At 43.9% G+C, this 22,322-nt stretch overlaps 1 protein-coding gene and 1 long non-coding RNA gene across 2 annotated transcripts; one reads left to right on the top strand and one right to left on the bottom strand.

The window, feature by feature from the left end:
* Positions 1–1,367: 1,367 nt before the first annotated feature.
* Positions 1,368–18,622, bottom strand: LOC116046739. The gene is made up of 2 exons (XM_031295140.2): positions 18,373–18,622; positions 1,368–3,915 (listed from the first exon to the last, which is right to left on the bottom strand). The coding sequence occupies exon 2, from the start codon at positions 3,422–3,424 to the stop codon at positions 1,589–1,591; it is 1,836 nt and encodes a 611-aa protein (XP_031151000.2). The 5' UTR covers positions 3,425–3,915; positions 18,373–18,622; the 3' UTR covers positions 1,368–1,588.
* Positions 6,440–20,493, top strand: LOC118494142. The gene is made up of 3 exons (XR_004896217.1): positions 6,440–6,685; positions 11,010–11,014; positions 20,483–20,493. It is a non-coding gene; the product is annotated as an uncharacterized LOC118494142 (long non-coding RNA).
* Positions 20,494–22,322: the final 1,829 nt, after the last annotated feature.

The following is a 22,322-nucleotide window of genomic DNA, read 5'->3' as shown; positions in this document are numbered from 1 at the left end:
TGGATTTCCAGGCTAGCAGCGGTCCATGTATGGCGTTGAATTAGTCAGGTCACGTGCACGAGATATAAGCCAACAGCATCCGCGAGCAGAAAAGCATCCTCGCAAAGGAGCATTTCTGCTCTGTGTGCACAAATGTGGTCCAGTAAGCACGGTGATAGCGCTGCGGTTTGGATTACATTGGAAGTGAAAGCCCTGTGCGTCTGACTGAGACGCTTAAGGAGACTATTTGCGTCAGTAACTAACCCCAAAGGCCCCTGACCAAGCATTGTTTTCTTTGACACGCTGGGAGTGAGACTGTATTGGCTGTACAGTAATTATGATTCATAATAGGATGGTCACTTTCCAAAAACCCTCTTTTTACCGTTGCAGGTTTGTCACATTTTTGTTGAATTTGTATTCAAATTTCTTTGTAAAATATATATTTATAATAGATACATATATTCATATATCACAGTAATATACAAACCAAGTGCTTAAAAAATAAAGGTGATGGCAATCTTTTGTGAAACAATGGAGATGGTTGGGGAGAGGATGGGTTGGTAGAGGTAGGGTCTGGGAAGAGGTATGGAACTTGATATTTGTAGTGTTGGTGCTTCTTTGGTCGAGGGAAGGTCCCCAGAGTACGTTTTCATTCGATTTTAATTAAGGCAGATAGCCATACATGTGTATGTTTGTCTACAGTCAGATATGTACCAATTTTATAGTACTGATAAAGCTCAAAACTTTTCCTTTTCCTACATTCGTGTTTGTACTGTAAGTGATCTAAATGTTGCTTTGTTGACAAAAGTAGAAAAGCAGGTAGTTCCATTCCTCCTCTCATCACATAAACAAAAGTGCTTCTGTAAGTATGGAGAGGTTGTAAGAAATGACAAATCTGTACAATATATACAAATATGATACAACCCTACAAGATGTCCAGCCTTTTTTGGTGACATTGGGGATTTGATAGGGGAGTACAAAAGCCCTGCTTCCTGTCCAGAGGGCTCAAGGAGAGGATTTGATCCTAGGGCAAAGGCATGATGGCAGGGTAGTTCTCAGAGGAGAAATTATGTCTTTTGTTGTGACAAGTTCTAAAGCCCAGTTCAGACCAAAGATGTGCGACGAGGCAAAACCGTTTAGGAAAGTAGCAGGCAAAAGTTACAGCGGTCTGAACCGGCTCGTCTCAGGTCGACTCCAATCGGCTGGTTTTAGAACGTAAGAGACTATGTCACCTGTTTAAACAGCCAATAGAAAAGTCTGCAGTTTGTAAAGTCAGCTGCAAACTATAGAAATAAAATGATCCATATGTGTTTGAGTGAGCTAGAGAGTAACTGAAGAGACTAGGAATTCAACTGTATCTCACTCTCACTAGAAATTGAAGATGCTACAAATTATATTCAGCGACAAAAAAACCTGAAAGTCGGAAGTTATAACGGATGTACAGAGAGTTGTTGCTATATGCTGATGATCCACCGCTTGTGTCGTCTCATTGGTGTAAACTGGCAAGGTTCAAAAAGTTGCAGACCGGCGCATTTTGCATTGCAAATTTGCAAGTTTCAACTTGTCTCCTCTTCAAATCTTTGGTCTGAACTGGGCAAGTAAAAGTCACCTAATCTCGCCTCTTGTTTCGTCGTCCACCTGTCTCCTTTTTTCCACTCTCCTTCCTGCCCTCCTCCCATGATGAGGCCGCCTGTCCACAGCCTCCACCCTGGCTCTCTCGCATAATGTTCTGCTGTGGTATGAGTGACAAGTAAGGGTGCTGGGGCAGGGGAGGCGTTGTGGCAGAGGGAGGGCTTGTGGGGGATTCCTGGCCTGAGCAGTTGCCACCGCTGCTCATGGCCCGGTGTTTGAGTCTGAGTTTGTGGGGCAAAGCTGTGCCCTTCACCTCCCCCTGGGGATCCCGGCCCTGGGCCTGAGAGCATCCCTGGGAGGATGGAAGAGGCGAGGCAGGGTGGTGTAAGCTGGCATGATGTTGGTTGTGGTAGCTGCCCATATCTGAGCAAGATGATGAGGGGGATTCGTCATCATCCGTGGAGGCCTCTTTGTCAGAGCTGCGGGGATCCCCGTCAATGGATGACGTGTCCTTGCTGGAGGAGCCTTGGTAGTAAGCCTCGCTCCCGTGCTGCCCCTCGTAGGTAAGCACAGGTGGCTCTTCGTCTTGGGCACTGAGGTATGAATGATGAGGCTGCTGCAGATGATGGTACAGGTGCGAGTGATTGACCCCCTCGTCTTGTTTGTGGAGGAGCTCTGCAGATGAATCTCTCTCCTGCTGCTGGGCAAGTTGGCAACCTCGGTACACCTGTCTCTCTCCCGCCTCATTACGGCTTTCTGAGAGCTCATACGGAGGCGAGTCTAACGTCTTCCTCTCTAGCTGCTTTGTCACATCAGTCAGTGTCTCTGTGGAGCTCTCTGTAAGAGATTGTGGAAGTTGGGTGATGCACGTCTGGCTGCTGCCGCTGCTCTGCTTCTGGGCTGCCTGCATATCGATTTCCTGGTGCCTCGTCAGAGCATCCACAGCACAGGAGGCACTGCTGGAGCCATACAGAATGACGCTCCTCTGGGCAGCAGGTGGGTTAGGGGCCGGCTGGCTGACAGTGTTGATAGCGCTAACAGGCTCCTGATGGAGCTGCTGTTGTTGATGGTGCAGCTGTTGGCTGTGATAAGCAGGCTCCATCTCCTGAGAATGCTGCTGGATCTGGTGGTGAGTAGGCACAGATGCCAGACCACGATGGATATTGAACATGATCTGTGTTGTCGTGCCGTTTGCAATGTCCATCTCTAACCTGTCACCTTCCTGTTTGATCTTGAAAGGAACTGGCTCAGGGCTGTCCCTGGAGGAGCCGTCGGACATGTCGGAGAGGGAGCCATGCGGTGAGTATTTCACCAGCTGCCTGTGGCCCTCGCTGCGTCCAGACTGCTCTGTTTCTGAGGAATCAGAGTTCATCATCACCTGAGAACCGCTAGAGTAACCGCTGGAGTAGTACTGCGTGGAAGAAGAAGGGGATGAGGACGAGCCTCCATTTCCCGCGTTGCTTCCACCGATCTGCTGGCTCTTTTCGATGTAGGAGGCTGTGTTTATGAGGCCAAAACGCAGCTTAAGCTGCAGCAGCTCTGTCTTGAGCCTCACATTCTCGTCGTTCAGTGCAATGACACGGTTCTCCAAGACCATGTCATTGAGACGTCGCTTCTCTCGGGAGCGCTTGGCGGCCTCGTTGTTTTTGCGGCGTTTTTCCCAATAGCAGGCGTCCTTCTTTTCATCCGAAATGAACTCGCGCTTTCGCCTGCAGCTCATACTTGGTTTGGCCTTGGCGAGGCATCCCACGCGAGCTGGACTCCCTTCAGCAGAAGGAAGGGACTCTTCATAACTGCTGAAGGTCTCAACGCAGTTAGGGTTATCCCCTGAGTTTTTGTTTAATGTCTTGAGAGCTGAAGTCAGATTTTCCATATTTGTCTAGTGGCAGCCAGTTTGCAATGTTTTTTGTGGGGGGAAAGAACCAGGTCAGAGGTCAAAAGGAGAGGAGGGGGTAGTGCCAACAACCACTTTGAAGGTTTTCTCGCAAAGTTCTTTGTCTGTTTATGGCAGGTTCAGTGTAGCTATGACAGGAGGGGACTCAAGTGTCCAAATAAGCCAGAAGGATAAAGAACAGCTGGAGCTCAGCATTAGAAACCCTCATTTATCCACTTGTTGTTATTTTGGTTCAGTGTCCAGACCGTTAGCGGCTCAGTCTTTTACAAAAAAAAGCACAGATTTTTTTTTTTTCTCTTGCTTTTTTCCGTTGTTGGATGTTGAAGCTTAGCTGGCAGAGAAGTGCCCTAGATCTCCATGCAAACTGCAGGATGTAGGTCAGCCCGTCTACCTCAGCGTGTCAGTCTCTTGGGGAGCTTCGCTCTTGCTCCGTCTGTCTGCCTCTCTTCGGTTGACTGCGAGATGAAAGGCTGCAAAGATAAAAACAGAAACAGATATGTTAATCCATGTGGATTGCTTGGGCTCCGCTGTGCATTCTCATAGCAGACTCAAACATATTTAGTTTAAGGCATATTTTGTCATTTCTCCTAATGTTGTGATTCTTTTAAGCATGCATAGTGACCGAAGACACATTTCTACATCCAAACAGCTTTCCTTTTGTGTTTTGACATGTCTGGCTTTAAGTGACAGTGTCGCCCCTGGCGACTAATGAATGCTCGCTAGACCTCACCGTCTGACCTATTTACCCGCTATTGATCTGCTCTGTCTGCAGCCTGTGACCCCTGACTCTCATCCTGGCATGTTGATGTTGTCTTTTGTGATGTAATGGGGGTATTGAGTTCATTGCTGATGGTCCTGTTTTCATCTCGTCACCCAGTAGTTATGTTTTAAACATGCAGTTGAAATCAAATGTAAGAGACTGGTAATTCGAATGGCATTCATGGCAACTGAGGGAAGAGCACACGTGAAATTAATAATGTAACGCAGCAGACATTGCATCAGTCTGACACATGCTGAGAGCACAAAACTCGGCTGTTTAAAGGGTAACTTTTTACTTAACCTGGACCCCATTTTCTCGTGTTTTTGTGTCTAAGTCTCTGATAGGAACAACCGTCTTGGAAATTGGTCCAGCATTAAGCAAGATCGCTTCTGTCAGCAGCGGTGAAACAAGCTGCAATGTAACATTAACGGTTAATTGCGCACCTACAATTTTGTCCACTAAAAGTTCTGTTTAAGCCATCGACAGACTCAGATTATTATTCTAAGTGTCTGACAACATTATGGGATGGATCCCTACAGAGATAGACCTTTTAGTTAAAGAGTAAGATCCTTTTAGTTTAACATGAAACAGCCCCGAAATCACCATCACCAAACCCACCAGACTCCATGTAAATAATCACTACTTTAAGCGTGTATAGAGCCAGCATATTTCCACCAGACTCCATGTAAATAATCACTACTTTTAGCGTGTATAGAGCCAGCATATCTCCACATGTAAATGGGTGAATTAAGGGATTATTTCAACCAAACCAGAGTGGTGATTGTTGGAACAGTGGAAAGATGAACCAAGACAGCTTTTGGTAGTTTATTTAGTTTCTGTCCACTTTAAATAAAGTGTGTTTTACGATGATAAAAGTCCTGATTATTTACATGGAGTCTGGTGTAGTTTGGTGATGGTGATTTCGGAGCTGTTTCATGTTAAACTAAAAGGATCTTACTCTTTAACTAAAAGGTCTATCTCTGTAGGGATCCTTTCATAATGTTGTCAGACACTTAGAATAATAATCTGAGTCTGTCAGCGGCAACAACAGAACTTTTAGTGACTCTAACTGATGCTGAACATTAGTCCTGTAGGGTTACATTGCAGCCTGTATTGCAGCTGCCAGTTACAGCGTTCTCGCTCAATAGTGGATCAATTTCAAAGGTTTTTGTTCACATTAGTCACTTAGACACCAATGCATGGGAAAATAGGGTCCCGCCCGAAATAAACCTTAATGATTAGCTCTTTTTGTTTGAGTGCTTGAGTCAAACAGAGCAAAGGCTGGTGGTGTTCCCTGGATCCATTTTAAAACATTTCACACAGAAAAAGAAAATCCTACATGAGGGACAGCCTGCTGCTTTTCACACTGACGAACCCTAGCCACAAAAACCGCAGAAACACACAGCTACCCCCCCAATGCGTTCATCCGCAGAGGAATGTGGCAGCATTCTTCGCCAAAACAACTCGATGCCAAATCAATGATGCAGCCTGATGCAGAGTGAGCAGATAAAGGCAGACAAAGGCAGTAGCCTGCACAGGTCAAGGATGAAGAGGCTGGGGAGATATGGAGGTGTGGGGCCAGCTGGGAGGGGCAAAGATAAATATAGGGCAAGAGCTGCTGGAGAGAAGAGAGGCGAGACACTGGCAGGAATAACACGGCCCAAAACCAGAGGGTGGTCGGTGTGTGTATGTACTATATATGCATGTACATGCATGTGTGTATGTGTATATGTATGTGTGTATGTACTATATATGCATGTACATGCATGTGTGTATGTGTATATGTATGTGCATATATGTGTGTATACGTATATATGTATGTGTGTATGTTTATATGTATGTGTATATATGCGTGTATATGTATATATGTATGTGTGTATGTACTGTATATGCATGTACATGTATGTGTGTATGTACTATATATGCATGTACATGTATGTGTGTATGTGTATATGTATGTGTGTATGTACTATATATGCATGTACATGTATGTGTGTATGTGTATATGTATGTTCATATATGTGTGTATACGTATATATGTATGTGTGTATGTTTATATGTATATGTATGTGTATATATGCGTGTATATGTATACTGTATATGTATGTGTGTATGTACTGTATATGCATGTACATGTATGTGTGTATGTGTATATGTGTGTGTATGTACTATATATGCATGTACATGTATGTGTGTATGTGTATATGTATGTGTATGTGTAAATATATGTGTATATCATAGTGGGGGGTCCCTCAGGGTATTTTGAGCATCAACAACTTAATTTCCTGCATTCTGACACTTTTATGCACCAATTTACAGTGGAAATCCTTTTATTTAGCCGATGTGAAGATGAAAAACACAGATGGCAATTCAAAATATATCAAAATTATAACAGAAAGTGTGTTGTTGCGTGTCACTGGCTATTTTTAAGTGAGTATATGGAAATCCTGGAGCTTTCTTAGCGGATATACTGCGTATACGTACACTACACCACTGGAAATCACAACACAAATCCAACCGGCGCCTGTGTATCGGGAAAGAATGGATTTGGGACAAAAGAATATCTCCCCAGCCCTAATATTCACACCCTATTTGATTCAAAGTGTCTGGATTTTTTTCTCCCTCTGCTTGACTTAATAATGTACCGTAGTGAGCTTTTGACATTTGACATGTGGCTGTTTGACACGATACAGACACAGAATAATATATTTTTAAAGCATGTCCCACTGACCCAGAAACTGGGGAGCGACTCCACTCTGTAAACACGAGTGTAGCCGCGGCTCGCCGGGATATAGGTCAGCCGTGCAGCTGTGCGGAGAGGTGAAGTGCCGAGAGACAAGCGGGGAGAGATTTAAAGAAGACTTAAAAAAAGAGACGGGGAGACCAAGAAAGAGACCAAAGAGGTGCCGAGGAATTTATAGCACGGTCTAAATATAGACAGGTGAGAGCGAGCGGAGCGGAGACAAAGAAAGGGAATCAATGAGGGAGAGTTGGAACAAAGACAGAGATGGAGATGGAGATGGAGATTGTTCTGTAACTGGGGGAGAAGGAAGGGGAGGAAGGGGAGGACCAGAGGCGATTGCAACACTATGTTGGTATTGCATCAATGGAAGGAATGTGTCGCCCATAGCAACACAATGGGGGCACAACAGAGAAAGGGGCAGCCAATCATATCCGTCTTTCTCTCCCTATCCTCCGAGCCAGCGGCGTCACGCGGTCCAAAGGCAAATAGTGAGAAAACAAAAGAGGACGGTTGACGTCAGCGAGCGTTTCATCTCTCTCCTACAGTCAGGATGAGCCAGAATGAATTTTTTATTATTTTCATTATTTTTTATTATTGTTTTTATTATTTTTATTTATTTTTTTTCATTATTTTCATTATTTATTATTTTTTATTATTTTCATTATTTTCATTATTTTCTTATTATTTCTTATTACTTTAATTATTTTTTATTATTTTTATTATTATTCATTATTTCTTTATTATTTTTATTATTTTCATTCTTTTTTTATTATTTTTATTATTTTCATTATTTTTCATTATTTTCACTATTTTCATTATTCTTTTATTATTTTTATTATTTTCATTATTTTTCATTATTTTCACTATTTTCATTATTTTTTATTATTTTCATTATTTTTTTATTTTTTTTATTATTTTCATTATTTTTCATTATTTTCACTATTTTCATTATTTTTTATTATTTTCATTATTTTTTCATTATTTTCATTATTTTCTAGATTAATGGATCAAAATTGTCAGAAAATGGTTTCCCAGAGCCTTGTATATTTATTGAATGTATTATAAAAAAAATATTTTTTTAAACTGATAATGACACATTCAATAAAAAAAAATAAAAAAATTAAAATATTGTCAGTGCTTCTCTTCCAGTATACGTACATGTCCAAGAAGTACAGTTTGTAACTGTAAAATGAAAAACAAAGAAGGACAGTGGCAGCCATTGCTCTCCCAGCTGGAAACTAGTTACTAACTAGTAGTAAAAAAAATAAATAAAGGCTCCAAAAATGTTGAAAAAAACGTCAAAAAAGTGGTGATTTTCACAAACATTTTGCATGATCGGCAACACAAAGGATACATATATTTGGGAAAAGGTTGCGTGGGTAAACATTTCAAATGGAAAAACAAACATATTGACTTGTTCTTATTAGATTTGGGTTGTTTGTACGTTTAGTTCTCGATGTAAAAAGAGTACGGATCGAGCATTTTTCTCAAGATGACGTCCTCAAATGTCTTGTTCTGTCCACAACTCAAAGATATCCAGTTTCCTGTCCCAGAGGAGAGGAGTAACGCTGGTTCTCTGAGTGTTTGGCTGTCTCCAGTGGTTCCTCTGTGGGAATGAGCGTGACTCATAAGGTGTGTCTCTCCTTCACAGCTCAGCGTGTAATCCATTTCATTCGCCCTCGTTGTCGTCACAATTACAACAGCTTTTAGAGAGCCAGAACTACAGAAACACAGAGAATAAATCATTGCTGCTGAGTCACTAATGCAGCTTTTTGTATTTGCAGTAGAGCTGCAAAGATGAATCGATATAGCCTACATTACATACACACATACATACAACACGGCCGTGTTTGCATTGTTTGCGTATGTTCACTCAAATTAGCTGTGCATTGTAGAGCTGAAGATCTTTGCCTTGGTCATAATTTCTATCATTTTACTCGGGCCGGGCTGGGGCTGGGGCTGGGGCTGGGGCTGGGGTTGGGGCTGGGGCTGCGGCTGGGGCTGGGGCTTGGGCTGGGGCTGGGGCTGGGGCTGGGGCTGGGGCTGGGGCTGGTGCTGGGGTTGGGGCTGGGGCAGGGGCAGGGGCTCGGGCTCGGGCTGGGGCTGGGGCTCGGGCTGGGGCTGGGGCTGGGGCTGGGGCTGGGGCTCGGGGTTGTGCCGGGCACGGGCTGGGTTTGGGCCGGGCTCGGGGTTGAGCGGTAAATGAGCGTTGTGGTTGTCTTTTTCAACACGTTTCGGCACTTTTTTTGACGTTTTTTCACCATGTTTTTGAAGCAATTTCTGACATTTTTGTCACTCTTTTCAAAGTTCTGTTCTCAATGAAAGTACTGAGCTGATCTTTTATTTTACTTGTGAAGAGTAACAGTCGTAGGGAACCATCCACGTTAGTTTCTGACAATTTGGCTGAAAGAAACCCAAATTTTCTGATATAGAAACTTTTTGAATATGGGTCAATACAAAGTCTTTTTATGACGGTTTTTATGTTATTTTTTTTTACGTTTTCGGTCGCTATTTTCAAAAACATTTTATCCCGTTTTTGACATTTTGTCGACGTTTATGGCGCTATTTGTGACGTTTTAAACACTTTTTTTCCCCTACATTTTGGCACTTTTTCCAACATTTTTGACGCTTTCTTCCGGTGTTTTTGAAGTTGTTTTTTTTCATCGATTTTGTGGCTTTTTCCAACATTTTTTTTTACCCTTATTTCGACTTCCTTTATTTCGGATACAAAAAAACCTTTGAAATCAGGTCAAATTTGACCCAAAGAAAAGATGAGTGATGCCATAGCCAGTATTTCCTTTAGGATTTTTTTTTAGCAGTGGGGGCAGGTCCCCGCCCCCCCACACCCCCCACATGAAATGAGCGGCCAGTTGATGCGTTTTGATTAGCGTGTAAATGGATGCTGAGGAGGTGAAACGGAGGCTGGCCTCTGGAGGACTTATTTTATTTCTTTATTCCAACTTCTAAGTGGCCAATAGCCTCCGTTAGTCACGAATACATGATGTTAAAACATGTAGAAATTACTCATTCTTGACAAAAGGCAAAAGAGCTGTGTGTATGTCGAGCTGTAAACAGGTTCAGACTTTTAAAAAGCTCTCCATCAAAATGTACTGGTCGGGCTCAGACATTTTGGCACTTTTTCCAACATTTTTGACGCTTTCTTCTGGTGTTTTTGAAAAAAAAAAATTTCATTGATTTTGTGACTTTTTCCAACATTTTTTTTACCCTTATTTCGACTTCCTTACATGAGTGATGCCATAGCCAGTATTTCCTTTAGGACTTTTTTTAGCAGCCCCTCCACATGAAACAGACCTGACACTTCGCTGCAACACAAACTAATATATGTATTCACACAATGAGGCATATTTTCTGTATTTTTTGAGTTACTATATAGGCCAACTTTGATCTTGAAATATAGACTAAACATTCTGCAACAAATCACAGTAAACCCACTATTAATTACATTATCTTAATGCAGTGTAACTACTTCAGCATGTAAATAATGCACCTGAAATACTAACGTGGGCGTTCAGCAATCGCTATTATATCGAATCAACAGCTACGTGCAATTTAGCTCGCAGGTGAAGAATACAGACAACGGAAATCACCAGTTAACTTAATTTAAATGTGCAAGACCTATAGACTGATACAGGACCTATAGACTGATACAGGACCTATAGACTAATACAGGACCTATAGACTGATACTGGACCTATAGACTGATACAGGACCTATAGACTGATACAGGACCTATAGACTGATACAGGACCTATAGACTGAGACTATTCTCCGACATGCACGCTAACAATGCAGCCCTATTTCTGATACCGTGGGGGGCAGAAATTTTGCCGCGGGAGGGCCGCCACGGTCAAATCAACATAGAGGAAACACTGCATAGACCAAACAACTAATCGATTATTCCAGAAAATAATCAACAGATTAATCAACAATGAAATTCACCTTGTAGTTGCAGCCCTAGAGTGAAATATTGAGGGTCAAAGATATCAAGTATTCCCTCCCAGATGTCTTGTGTTCAGATGGCTCCCGTCCATTTCTACCAGCTGCAGTAAATGTGTGTTACTCAACATCTGCACTCCTGGGTTAAACTGCATAAGCGCTCTTAATTTGCACGCATTAAATGTCATTTTTCCAGCTCAAATATACAAAATACATCCCACTGAAGTGAGCAAAAACCCCTTTCAGTGTGTTTTTTTCTATGTAGTTTCTATATATCAGAAAATTTTGATTTCTTTCAACCAAATTGTCAAAAAAATAACGTGGGTGGTTCCATACAACGCTCTTTACAAGTAAAATAAATGGTCAGTTCACTTTTCTCATTGGATTTGGGTGTTTTAGTCAATTTTATAGCATTTGAAAAATAAAATTTGGTAAAAGAACGTTGAAAAAAAAAGACAAATGTCTCAAAAAAGCTTCAGAAACGTTGAAAAAGGCGACAAAATGTTTTTTTTAAGCGCAAAAACGTGACAAAAAGCGCCACAAAAAGAGCCAGGAAAAGCATAGAAAAACTAAAAGTTGCATGGGCGACGGGAAGACAACACAAGGGTTAATTTGCACGCATTAAATGCCATTTTTCAAACTCAAATATACGAAATCCATCCCACTGATGTAAGCACAGACCCCCTGTCAGTCTGTTGCAACACACACTTCCCTTGACATAGATTCCTCTTTCCAATTCATCATACCTTCTCCGCGTGTCATCGCCCGCGCTCTGAGGCACTTGTGGAATGATAGCACGGTGAAAGAATCCAAAGCTGCACCCATTCACACGGCCACAGACCCCCGCGCCGACAGAGGCTCAATGCAGCTGAGGAGTCTGGGAAAAAAAGCTGTGGAGTGAGTTCAAAAACTTGTTTTCTGTTTCAACCTGTTCTCACTTAGCCTGACAAGCCAACCTGTTCTCACTCCGAACTCGTAAAATACGGACGTATGGACAGTGGCTGTCAGCGTCTGATGCAACGAAAAAGGCGTCTCTCAGTGTGTTTGTGTAACGCACCGGGGAGAGCAGCAGTTAGAGAGCATTTAGAGAGTAGTATGTAAGGAGGTTGGTTGGGGGGGTGGATGGGTCAAACACTTTCACCAGGAGAGAGGGGTTCACGTCCCGCTGGTCACGCTGGCTATAGTCGCTTTTTACTTTCCTCCCGCGTGTCTTCCAGAAGAGCGCTTAAACCGTCCTGTTATTCCCACGTGTCACGGAAACGTAAGCCCACCCAAAATCTTTTTTTTAGGACCAGGCTAGTGTACCAGAGTCTAGTAGGACCAGGCTAATGGACCAGAGTCTGGTAGGACCAGGCTAGTGGACCAGAGTCTGGTAGGACCAGGCTAATGTACCAGAGTCTGGTAGGACCAGGCTAGTGGACCAGAGTCTGGTAGGACCAGGCTAGTGTACCAGAGTCTAGTAGGACCAGGCTAATGGACCAGAGTCTGGTAGGACCAGGATAGTGTACCAGAGTCTGGTAGGACCACGCTAATGTACCAGAGCCTGGTAGGACCAGGCTAGTGGACCAGAGTCTGGTAGGACCAGGCTAGTGTACCAGAGTCTGGTAGGACCAGGCTACCAATAATGTGGATACCACGGCAAATTATAAAACATTACATACATCCGGTAAGTCCAGAAAATGACATCACTGTAGTGCAGCTTTTAAAACCAGGAATATATCCAGGATATCCAAAATGTAAGACCATATGTAGCCTCATGTATCGATGTCGATATAATATCGATATATTGACCAGCCCTATCTGTAAAACTGGTGTTAATAAGTTGTTGTTAGTGATCTATATATACTACGTAGACGCCTAAAACGTTGAAAGAAAGTGACACAAACGTTGGGAAGAAAGCGTCAAAAAAGCCACAGAAATGTCAAAAAAATTTCATTTTCTATTTTGACAAGTTGCATAGTCGATGGTAAGACAACAGAAGGGTTAAATAAAAAAGGAGAGAGGGCAGCAGCCCATAGAGAGGGGGAATGATGAAACAGTTGTCTTCCCCCCTCTGGGAAGAAAGCAATGTATGGCACGTGGTGCAGGATTTCGGGGGTCATGGGTGGGGTCTGGATTCCAAGTCCGCAGGCTGACTTTATCCTCCCAAGAAAAAGGAAAAGGAGGAGGAGGAGGAGGAGCAGGGGGTGTTAGGAAATCAGGCAGCATGCCAGCGAGGTGGAGTCCTCTCCGAAGTAGATCCCTGTTCCACAAACACACATCACTTTCTCGAAAAAAGGAGAGCAGAGTGCCTCGGTCCATGTGTTGCGCCAGTCACATGTGCTGCCCTGGCTTACTAAATGCTGTAACTGGCCTTCTGCGCTGGCTCCAAACCACAGCTCAGCCATCGCTCGATATCATCTTACGTGTGCCAGGAAACCACGGCCGCAAAGTAGGATAGGATGGAAACGGCTCCGTGCTACTGCACTCCGCTCCCATTTTTTTTTTAAATTTAGAAAAGCTGGACAGGATTTCATCGAAGCACAACAGATGTGTGAGCAGTTGAGATCCGTGATGCAATAGTAGATATATATCAGAAATATGGGTTTCTTTATTTAAAGTTTCAGCACTTTAAACAAACTGAAATCAAAAAGTACAAGTCACCGTTACTCCAAATATTTAAGTTCTGACAACCTCAGGCTTTTGAGTTCATGAACTCAGAACATATGAGGCAACTGATTGCCTCAATTTTGGGGGTTTTTTCTTACTTATTGGGTTGCACAGAGCTTTTAGCTCCTATTTCTGCACGCCTGCCTCATTTCTTTAACATGGCTGAGCGAGGATTTATTTTGGTGGGCTTTTTGATTTTGTCTTTCTACTCAGCAGCAGCAGCGGCTTTGCACCTCACCCCCCCACCCTCACCCCACTCCCATCCCTCCCTCCTGCAGGACTAATGTGACCTACATTCAGCTGGCAGAGACCCAGTGTGTGTGCTGACCAATTGGCAGCGGCCGCTCCACAGCAAATTAAGCACAGGGCTGCAGAGCCACAGACACAGAGAGAGAGAGAGAGAGAGGGTTTCAGCCCAGTTGCATAATCTGCCCCCCCTCCTGTACTTTGATCCATTTATTTCATTCACTCATTATGCAACCTGCGTCACCTCGTCAATGTTCCCTTAAACGTATACGTCTACAGATGCCGGCACGTGAACAGTTTAGATTGCATAAAGTATGTCCAGTCACAAGAGGAGGAGGAGGAGGAAGAGGAGGAGGAGGAGGAGAGTCCTGGACGCTTTCCCGGCCAATAATGGGCTTGTTCGCCCTGCTATTACGTGATACATCTGAGAATTATTGAATCATGGGTATTTTCGTTAGGGCTGGGTCTTAACCCTTGCAAACTGAAAACCTTTCTCTAGCTCTCTTTTTCGACATTTTTTGGCACTTTTTTTTGCGTTAACCCTTTGTGTTGTCTTCCCGTCGACGTGCAACTCTTTCATTTTGCTGGGTCGAAATTTGAACGTTTTGTTGTTCGTTTTCTACACTTCTCTCGACGCTTTTGTCATTGTTATTCCAATTTGTTTGTCACTTTTTTGGAGTTTTTTTAATTCATGTTATTGTCAATTTTTAACAGGTTTTTTGTCGTTTTTTTCTGATGTTTTTTTCAGTTTTTTTTGGATTTTTTTTGTCACTTTTTTTAACAAATTTATGTCACCTTTGGCGATGTTTCTGTTGGGTATTTTGGTCACTTTTTCCAACATTTGTCACTTTCTTCAGCGTTATATGTGACCAAATGTGACCCAAAGATAACGGGGGGGTTGATGCTTCTTTCCTCTACCATCTATAAACACTAACACCAACTTATTACCACTACTCTTACAATTATATTCATGGTCAATTATAATCCTCATTTTTAGGAAATGATATCTAATTCTTCAGTTACAAAAGCAGAAATTATTAAATTTATATATAATAATTATAATATAATTATATTTAGACTAATATTAAAGGAAGGATAATCATAGAAGGGTATGTGTCCACGTTCAGTCGGGATACTTTGGTGTGTGTGTGTGTGTGTGTGTGTGTGTGTCTCTGTGTGTGCGTGTGTGTGTGTGTATATATATATGTGTGTGTGTGTGTGTGTGTGTATATATGAGTGTGTGTGTGTGTGTTTATATATGTGTGTGTGTGTGTGTGTGTGTATATATGTATATATGTGTGTGTGTGTGTGTGTGTGTGTGTGTGTGTGTGTGTGTGTGTGTGTGTGTGTGTGTATATATGTGTGTGTGTGTGTGTGTGTAATCACAGAAGGGTATATGTCAACATTCAGTGAGGAGAAAAAAAATGCAAAATAATTTAATAAAAAAAAATGAAAGTAGAGATTTGATCTTCTGTTGTACTTGTACGTTATTTTTGGGCAATCAAATCTAGGTAGTGTAGGTATATTATATTTCTGATATAGACATTTAGAAAACGGGTCAAATTTGACCCAAAGGCAACACAAGGATTATAAAATCCTAAAAATAAAAAAAGTCTTATTATTGGTACACTCTCAGCAAAAAAACATTCTGATTTATTTTGCACTTATTCCCAAAACTGTACAGTTAATTTAGTTTAATTATTGAGTTATTGAGTTTGAATACACCCTCGCCTCCCCAGATTCATCACAAGGGGTTATCCTTACAATACATTTCAATAATATAATATAGATTAACTTGTGTTTCTATATTGAGAGATGACATTAATTTTCTGCTGTGATGAGCTTCCACTAATGCCACTTTCCATGTAAACATTAAGGTACAAATATGCACCTTACACCTCAGAAAGTCCAAGTACAATGTACAATGGAAGGTGCATAATTGTACCTTAAAGATGCATTTTTGTACTTTTAAGGGAACATTTGCTAAGTTTGTACCTTAGGCGACAAAAATGGATCTGAATTGTAGCTCTTTTTCTGACAGTGTACCATATGAAAATAGACGATCTAGAGAATCTGTGTCATGATAAATAACGCTCCAAAGTTCGCTGAAATTCCGGCGAGGGAAGAGGGAAGAACTGCCGTGGCCACTTTCACAGATGGATGGCTTCATGTTTACCGTCTCGGCACGACAGAAAGCACCTTTCCTGTCTCTATGTAACTGCTTTTGGGTCAATTCTTAATGACAGCATTAATATGTTTAATAATGCAGCAGGTTAGAAGGCTCCTTGTACAATTTACAGCGTTATTCCTCTGAGAATCTCTTTCATATCCGAGATAAATTGGTATTGTAACTGAAATATCCCTGATTGAATCAAATCAGAAATGTCAAACACTTCATTTCCTGCATTCTGGTGAATTTGGTGGCAACAATTTATGATGCAAATGGCTTTATTTATGAAAGGAAATTATATATATTTATAATTTTTTTGGGGGGGTTAGGGTTAGGGTTAGGGTGCAGTGGACAGTTTTAATTATTTGGGGGATTATAAATTAGGCCTATGGGCCTACATGCGATGCCCTCTAACGCTGGAGGAGAGGGACGGCCACGTACTGCATGAACCACAAAGCCGGTGTGGAGAAATGGAAGTCAGGATGAGTTCTCTCTTTCAGAAACAAAATGTCAAATATCCTAAAGCATTGGCCATGTCTTCTTTGTCACCTGTGTGTCTACAAGTTCTGACATTTTAAATCTTAGCTGGACTGCAGTTTTTAATAATCATTCAAGTTCAATAAGATGCCGTAATGTACGGCTGCAAATAATGACCATATTCATCGTCCATTAATACATGGATTATTTTCTGGATGAATGGATTAGTAGTTCGGTCTCTAAAATGTCAGAAAAATGTGGATCAGAGTTTCCTAAATTGCCCAAGATGATGTCCTCAAATGTCTTGTTTTGTCAACTCAAAGATATTCAGTTTACTGTCCCAGATGAGAGAAGACACTAGGACATATTCATATTTAAGAAGCCTTTTTTTCATTAAAAAAAATGAATAATCGGCTGAATAGCTGCCGATTATTTTAATAGTTGACAACTAATTGATTAATCTTTGCAGCCAGGTTTAATATATGCAGAAAACACACCACTGTCATTCACATAGCAACACACTGTAACCCCCCATGCCTCCTTTGTTGCTCTGTCTGACAAATCGTCTTCATGCATATTTAATCGGATCCTCAGTCATCCGAGGCGACTGCGAGAATCCATCTGAAATTCGCCCCAAAATACGCACGGCTCAACGCAACCACCATACACATTGTTTCCACTGGCTGTGTTCTCTAAATATAGCCTACACCTCAGTTTAGCTGCGCTGCTCAGGAACACAGAGACACACATCTGACCCACATCTGCTCCACATGTTTCGGATCCACGCCTGACCTGGCAGAGGCTGCAGAACACCACTCTTCATTTCTATTTCTGGCCTTCCAAGCCAAGGTTGTAGGCACAAAAAAAACCAGAGTCAAGAGTAAAAAATGTCCACATGTATCCAGAATGTGTCGGTGTGCTGTGGATTGTGTTGCACTCATAGGCACAGCTTTCGGGGTGGGGGATATAACCCAAATAGAAGTAAAAGGAACTGTTCAGGGGGCTCAAAACGTGCCGAAAATAAGAGTTGTGTCTACTTGTGCTATGTCAGGAGCGAGAAAAATAAAGATGTGATTTCCCTGGTACAAGGGACCCCCAGCCCCCTCTGGCTTGGACACCTAATTAATAATAATAATAATAATAATAAGTCCCTTAACATAGGCTAAATTAACACATTTGCACCATTGCAATTGATGCAGAAAAGCCACCGAATGCAGGAAATGGAAGTGTTTGAGGCTCCCAATTTTATGATGGGAGGACCCCACCAAACCTACGCCCCTTGGCTGCGCTCCTTCATTCAGACACAGCAAAGCACACTAAAGAGTTAACCCAAAGGGCTGCACGAGCTGCACAGCCGCGTTAACCTTTACAAAGGAGAGCTGCTCCACGTGACGTAGGGAAGCGTGTCCACGGAGCCTGCCTGCCTGCACGGGCATTCCTCCAGTCTGCATAATGACCCAGAGCAGATCCATTATAAACAGACTTAACGGGTCACTTAAAACCCCACAACAACCCGTGAATATATCTGCATTATTACACAGCAGCGCGGATGTGTTGACCCTGCCTCATTACAGCTTTAAAAAAATGTCCACATTCGCCGGCGCGTTTCCACGAAAAACCCACCGCACCTTTTTCTGAAGGAATCCCAAAAACCTCTGGCTATACACACACACACACACACACACACACACACACACACACACACACACACACACTTACATATTCCCCGGATGGGGGAGGGGGGGGGGAGTACAGCCTCGCCTTGACATTGAGAAAACGCAGGCATGCACCCAAACAAACAGTCCTGTTCCTGCGTAAAAAGCGGCGACGAATTCTTCACAGAAATGCCAAACTAGAGCTTAAAGAGAGCCTTTGCATCGCAGCCGACATCATATATGAATGTAATAACGCAGTTATGAACTTACCCTCTATTTGTCTAAGGAGAACAAAATCCACACACGACACAGATTCGAGTCCAACAACCCGCTTTGGTTTCGATCTTTCTCCAAACGCCTCCCCGGTTAGTGCGCGCACAGCGCAGGCGACAGAGGGAACACAGTGCGGCTTGTTTTCAGTGCGCTCCTCATGTCATGTTTGCTCTAATTCCTCGCTCGCTTTCTCTTCTCTCTGTCTCTTTCTTTCCTTCTCTCTGTTCCTTCTCTCTCTCTCTCTCTCTCTCTCTCTCTCTCTCTCTCTCTGAGTCTCTAAATGTATGTTAGTAGGTCAGTTGTTGCATACAGGACGCAGAGAGAAGAGACGAGAGATGAGACAGAGACGAGAGAGCGGAGACAGTAGACAGAGCTAGGATCCCGAGCGAGGAGACAGGATAGAGTAGTACGAAAGATAGGAGAGAGACGATAACCCTGATCGAGTAGAGAGGAGACAGACGAGAGGAGCACAGGATAGATGCGACAGTAGACGAGAGAGAGGACATGGATAGAGGAGTGAGACAAGAGAGAGGAGACCGGAGGAGGGACAATGAGGACGAGACCTCAGAGAGAGTGAGTAGCGCAGAATCGAGGGCGACATTAGAGAGAGACGAAAGAGCGACTAGAGAGGATGAACGGGACGTGAGAGAGTAGACAGAGAGAGGAGACAGTGAGACGATAGGAGACATGAGAGACGAGACATGCGTAGACGGACAGGAGAGAGGAGACGAGAGAGAAGACATATAGATGCAGCCAGAGAGAGGAGACAGTAGAGAGGAGACAGAAAGAGAGACATGCGAGAGCGCCAGGATAGAGGAACAGGAGAGAGAGACAGTGAGAGAGAACAGAAGAGAGACAAACGCGAGAGGAGAGCAGAGACAGATAGAGGAGACAGAGAGAGGAGACGAGAGAGAGACAGAGGAGAGACATGATCGAGGACAGTAGAGTAGGAGACCATGTAGAGAGAGACGTGAGAGAGGATACCGGAGTAGAGGAGCAAGCGGAGACAGAATGAGACGAGAGATACATGAGAGAGAGACATGAGAGAGGAGATCGATATGGAGCGGAGATACCGAGAGAGATACGAGAGAGAGGAGTACGAGAGAGAGAGACAGGAGAGATGGAGACAGAAGCAGAGGTGACCAGCTGATCAGGAGGACGAGAGACAGGATACAGCGAGCAGCAAGGAGATCAGAGAGAGCTAGACAGGATCGTAGAGCGAGATTGAGAGGAGCTGAGATAGAGAGTCAGACAGTGAGAGAGGAGACTATGACAGAGGAGAGAGGCGACGAGAGAGAGGAGACAGCGAGGAGAGAGGCGACAGATGAGAGGAGGTAGGGACTTGAGCAAGAGGAGTAACGATGAGAGAGGAGACATGAGAGAGGAGACGCGAGAGAGGAGCAGGGAGAGACAGGAAGACGACGATAGGACACGCTAGAGAGGAGACATGCGAGACGGGACAGAGAAGTAGACAGGAGAGAGGTAGCAAGTCCGGTACAGAGAGGATACGAGAGTATACGTAGAGAGAGACCTGAGAGAGGAGACATACGAGAGCAGGATGACAGAGAGACAGTGTAGACATCGAGAGGAGACGAATAGAAGAGCACGAGACAGGAGAACCGAAGAGAGGAGACATGAGGAGAGGACGAGAGAGAGAGAGACAGAAGAGAGGAGAGAGCGACGGAGTGAGATGGACAGAGATAGGAGACGAGTGAGAGAGACCTGAGAGAGGAGGCCGAGAGAGAGAGACAGTAGAGAGGAGACAGTCAGAGAGGCGACATGAGAGAGGAGCTACGAGAGAGAGAGACGAGCCAAGAGGAGACAGTAGAGATACACAGATGACAGGAGACGGAGAGAGCGACAGAGAGCGGAGACAGCGAGAGAGAGACCGGAGACATGAGACAGAGAGAGGAGCCATGAGAGGAGTACAGGAGAGAGGAGACAGCGCGATGGACAGAGATGAGGCAGGACATGAGACAGGAGAGAGGCGACTAGAATATGAGCGGAGAGATTAGCATGAGACAGAAGAGAGGGGCCAGGCGAGAGGAGGACATGAGAGAGACTGACAGGAGAGAGAGGAGACACGGAGAGCGAGAGACAGAGAGAGGAGCACGTAGATGAGAAGAGAGAGTAGACATGAGAGAGAGACAGTAGAGAGGGACGAGAGAGAGTAGACAGGCAAGAGGACAGAGGATACAAGAAGGATACGTATCGAGAGAGAGGTGAGACAGCGAGAGGAGTCGGCAGAGATCAGAGAGACGGAGAGAGGAGACAGAGAGAGGATACAGAATAGAGAGACGTGAGACATGAGACAGAACGAGAGAGACGAGAGCTAGGCAGAGAGAGGAGACAGTCAGAGTAACCGAGGCACGCGAGAGAGATACGAGAGAGTAGACAGACGATAGTAGTAGAGAGACATGATGAGAGGAGACTGAGAGAGGAGACCATAGAGAGGAGAGAGGAGACAGAATTAGAGGAGACCTGATAGAGTAGACCATTAGAGCTGAACATTTAACGAATACATGAGACAGGAGCCATGAGAGAGAGACATAGAGATGATATACAGGAGAGCGGAGTACGAGATAGAGCGAGCCAGATGATATGAGTAGACAGGAGAGAGGGCCAGGATAGGTAGCAGTAATATAGTAGACCAGAGAGAGGATACAGAACAGATGAGACAGGAGAGGAGAACACGAGAGATGAGACAGATATATGAGCCACGAGAGGAGATGACCTGAGAGAGGCTACAGAGAGTTATCGGGCGGAGACATGAGAGAGAAGACAGAGAGAAGGAACCGGAGACAAGAGAGTGATACAGAACAGAGAGGAACAGGAGCGAGAGACCGTCGAGAGAGGAGACAGGAGAGAGGTGACCTGCGAGAGGAGCATGAGAGAGGAACATTATAGACGAGCAGTAGATAGGAGAGAGTAGAGCATGTGAGAGAGAGACATGAGAGACAGAGACTATCAGAGACAGAGACATGATTAGACTATAGCGAGAGAGAGAGAGAGCGATGACAGAGGAGACAAGAGAGACGGAGAGACATGAGGATGACAGAGAGAGGATACAGAGATAGAGAGAGGAGCATCAGAGAGGAGAAGCAGAGTAGGAGACAGAGAGAGGAGACAGGATACAGAAGAAGGGCATAGAGAGAGACCATGAGAGAGAGAGACATGAGACAGGCACAGAGAGAGACAGAGAGAACAGAGCGAGGAGACATGAGAGAGGAGACAGAAGAAGAGAAGACATGAGAGAGGAACAGAGAGAGGAGACGAGAGAGAAGACAGAGAGAGATCAGAGACGAGGATACAGAGAGAGAGTAGAGGAGACAGAAGAGAGAGACAGGAGAGAAGGAGACAGTAGAGAGGACAGGAGAGAGGAACATGAGGAACAGAGAGAGGAGAACAAAAGAGGAGAGAGCGAGAAGGAGATAGAAGTACAGGAGATGAAGAGGAGACAGATAGAGGAGACAGAGAGACGAGGCAGACAGAGAGAGAGGAGAGAGGAACAGAGAGAGAGGAGACAGGAGAGAGGAGACATAGAGAGGAGACAGAAGAGAGGAGACAGGAGAGAGGAGACAGAGAGGAGACCAGAAGAGAGTAGAGAGGAGACAGGAGAGAGGAGACAGAAGAAGAGGAGACAGAGAGAGGAGACAAAAGAGAGACAGAGAGAGTAGACATGGAAGAGGAACAGAGAGAGGAGACGAGAGAGGAGACAGAAAGAGGAGATAGAGAGATGAGAGACAGAAGAGAGGAACAAGAGACATAGAGAGGAGACGGAGACAGAAGAGGAGACAGAGAGATACAGGAGAGAGGAGACATGAGAGAGGAGACATGAGAGAGGAGACGAGAGAGAGACATGAGAGAGGAGACAGGATAGAGAGAGAGGAGACAGAGAGAGGAGACAGAGAGAGAGAGGAGAAGGAGACAAAGAGAGGAGACATAGA

The sequence above is a fragment of the Sander lucioperca genome, chromosome 21, assembly GCF_008315115.2.
Source record: "Sander lucioperca isolate FBNREF2018 chromosome 21, SLUC_FBN_1.2, whole genome shotgun sequence".
Taxonomy (NCBI): domain Eukaryota; kingdom Metazoa; phylum Chordata; class Actinopteri; order Perciformes; family Percidae; genus Sander; species Sander lucioperca.
The sequence above is the reverse complement of the archived record's forward strand: the minus strand, read 5'-3'. Positions and strand labels throughout refer to the sequence as shown.

Bases quoted from the DNA above. Each gene is read 5' to 3' on its own strand.
- LOC116046739 (XM_031295140.2), bottom strand. From the start codon at position 3,424: ATGGAAAATCTGACTTCAGCTCTCAAGACATTAAACAAAAACTCAGGG.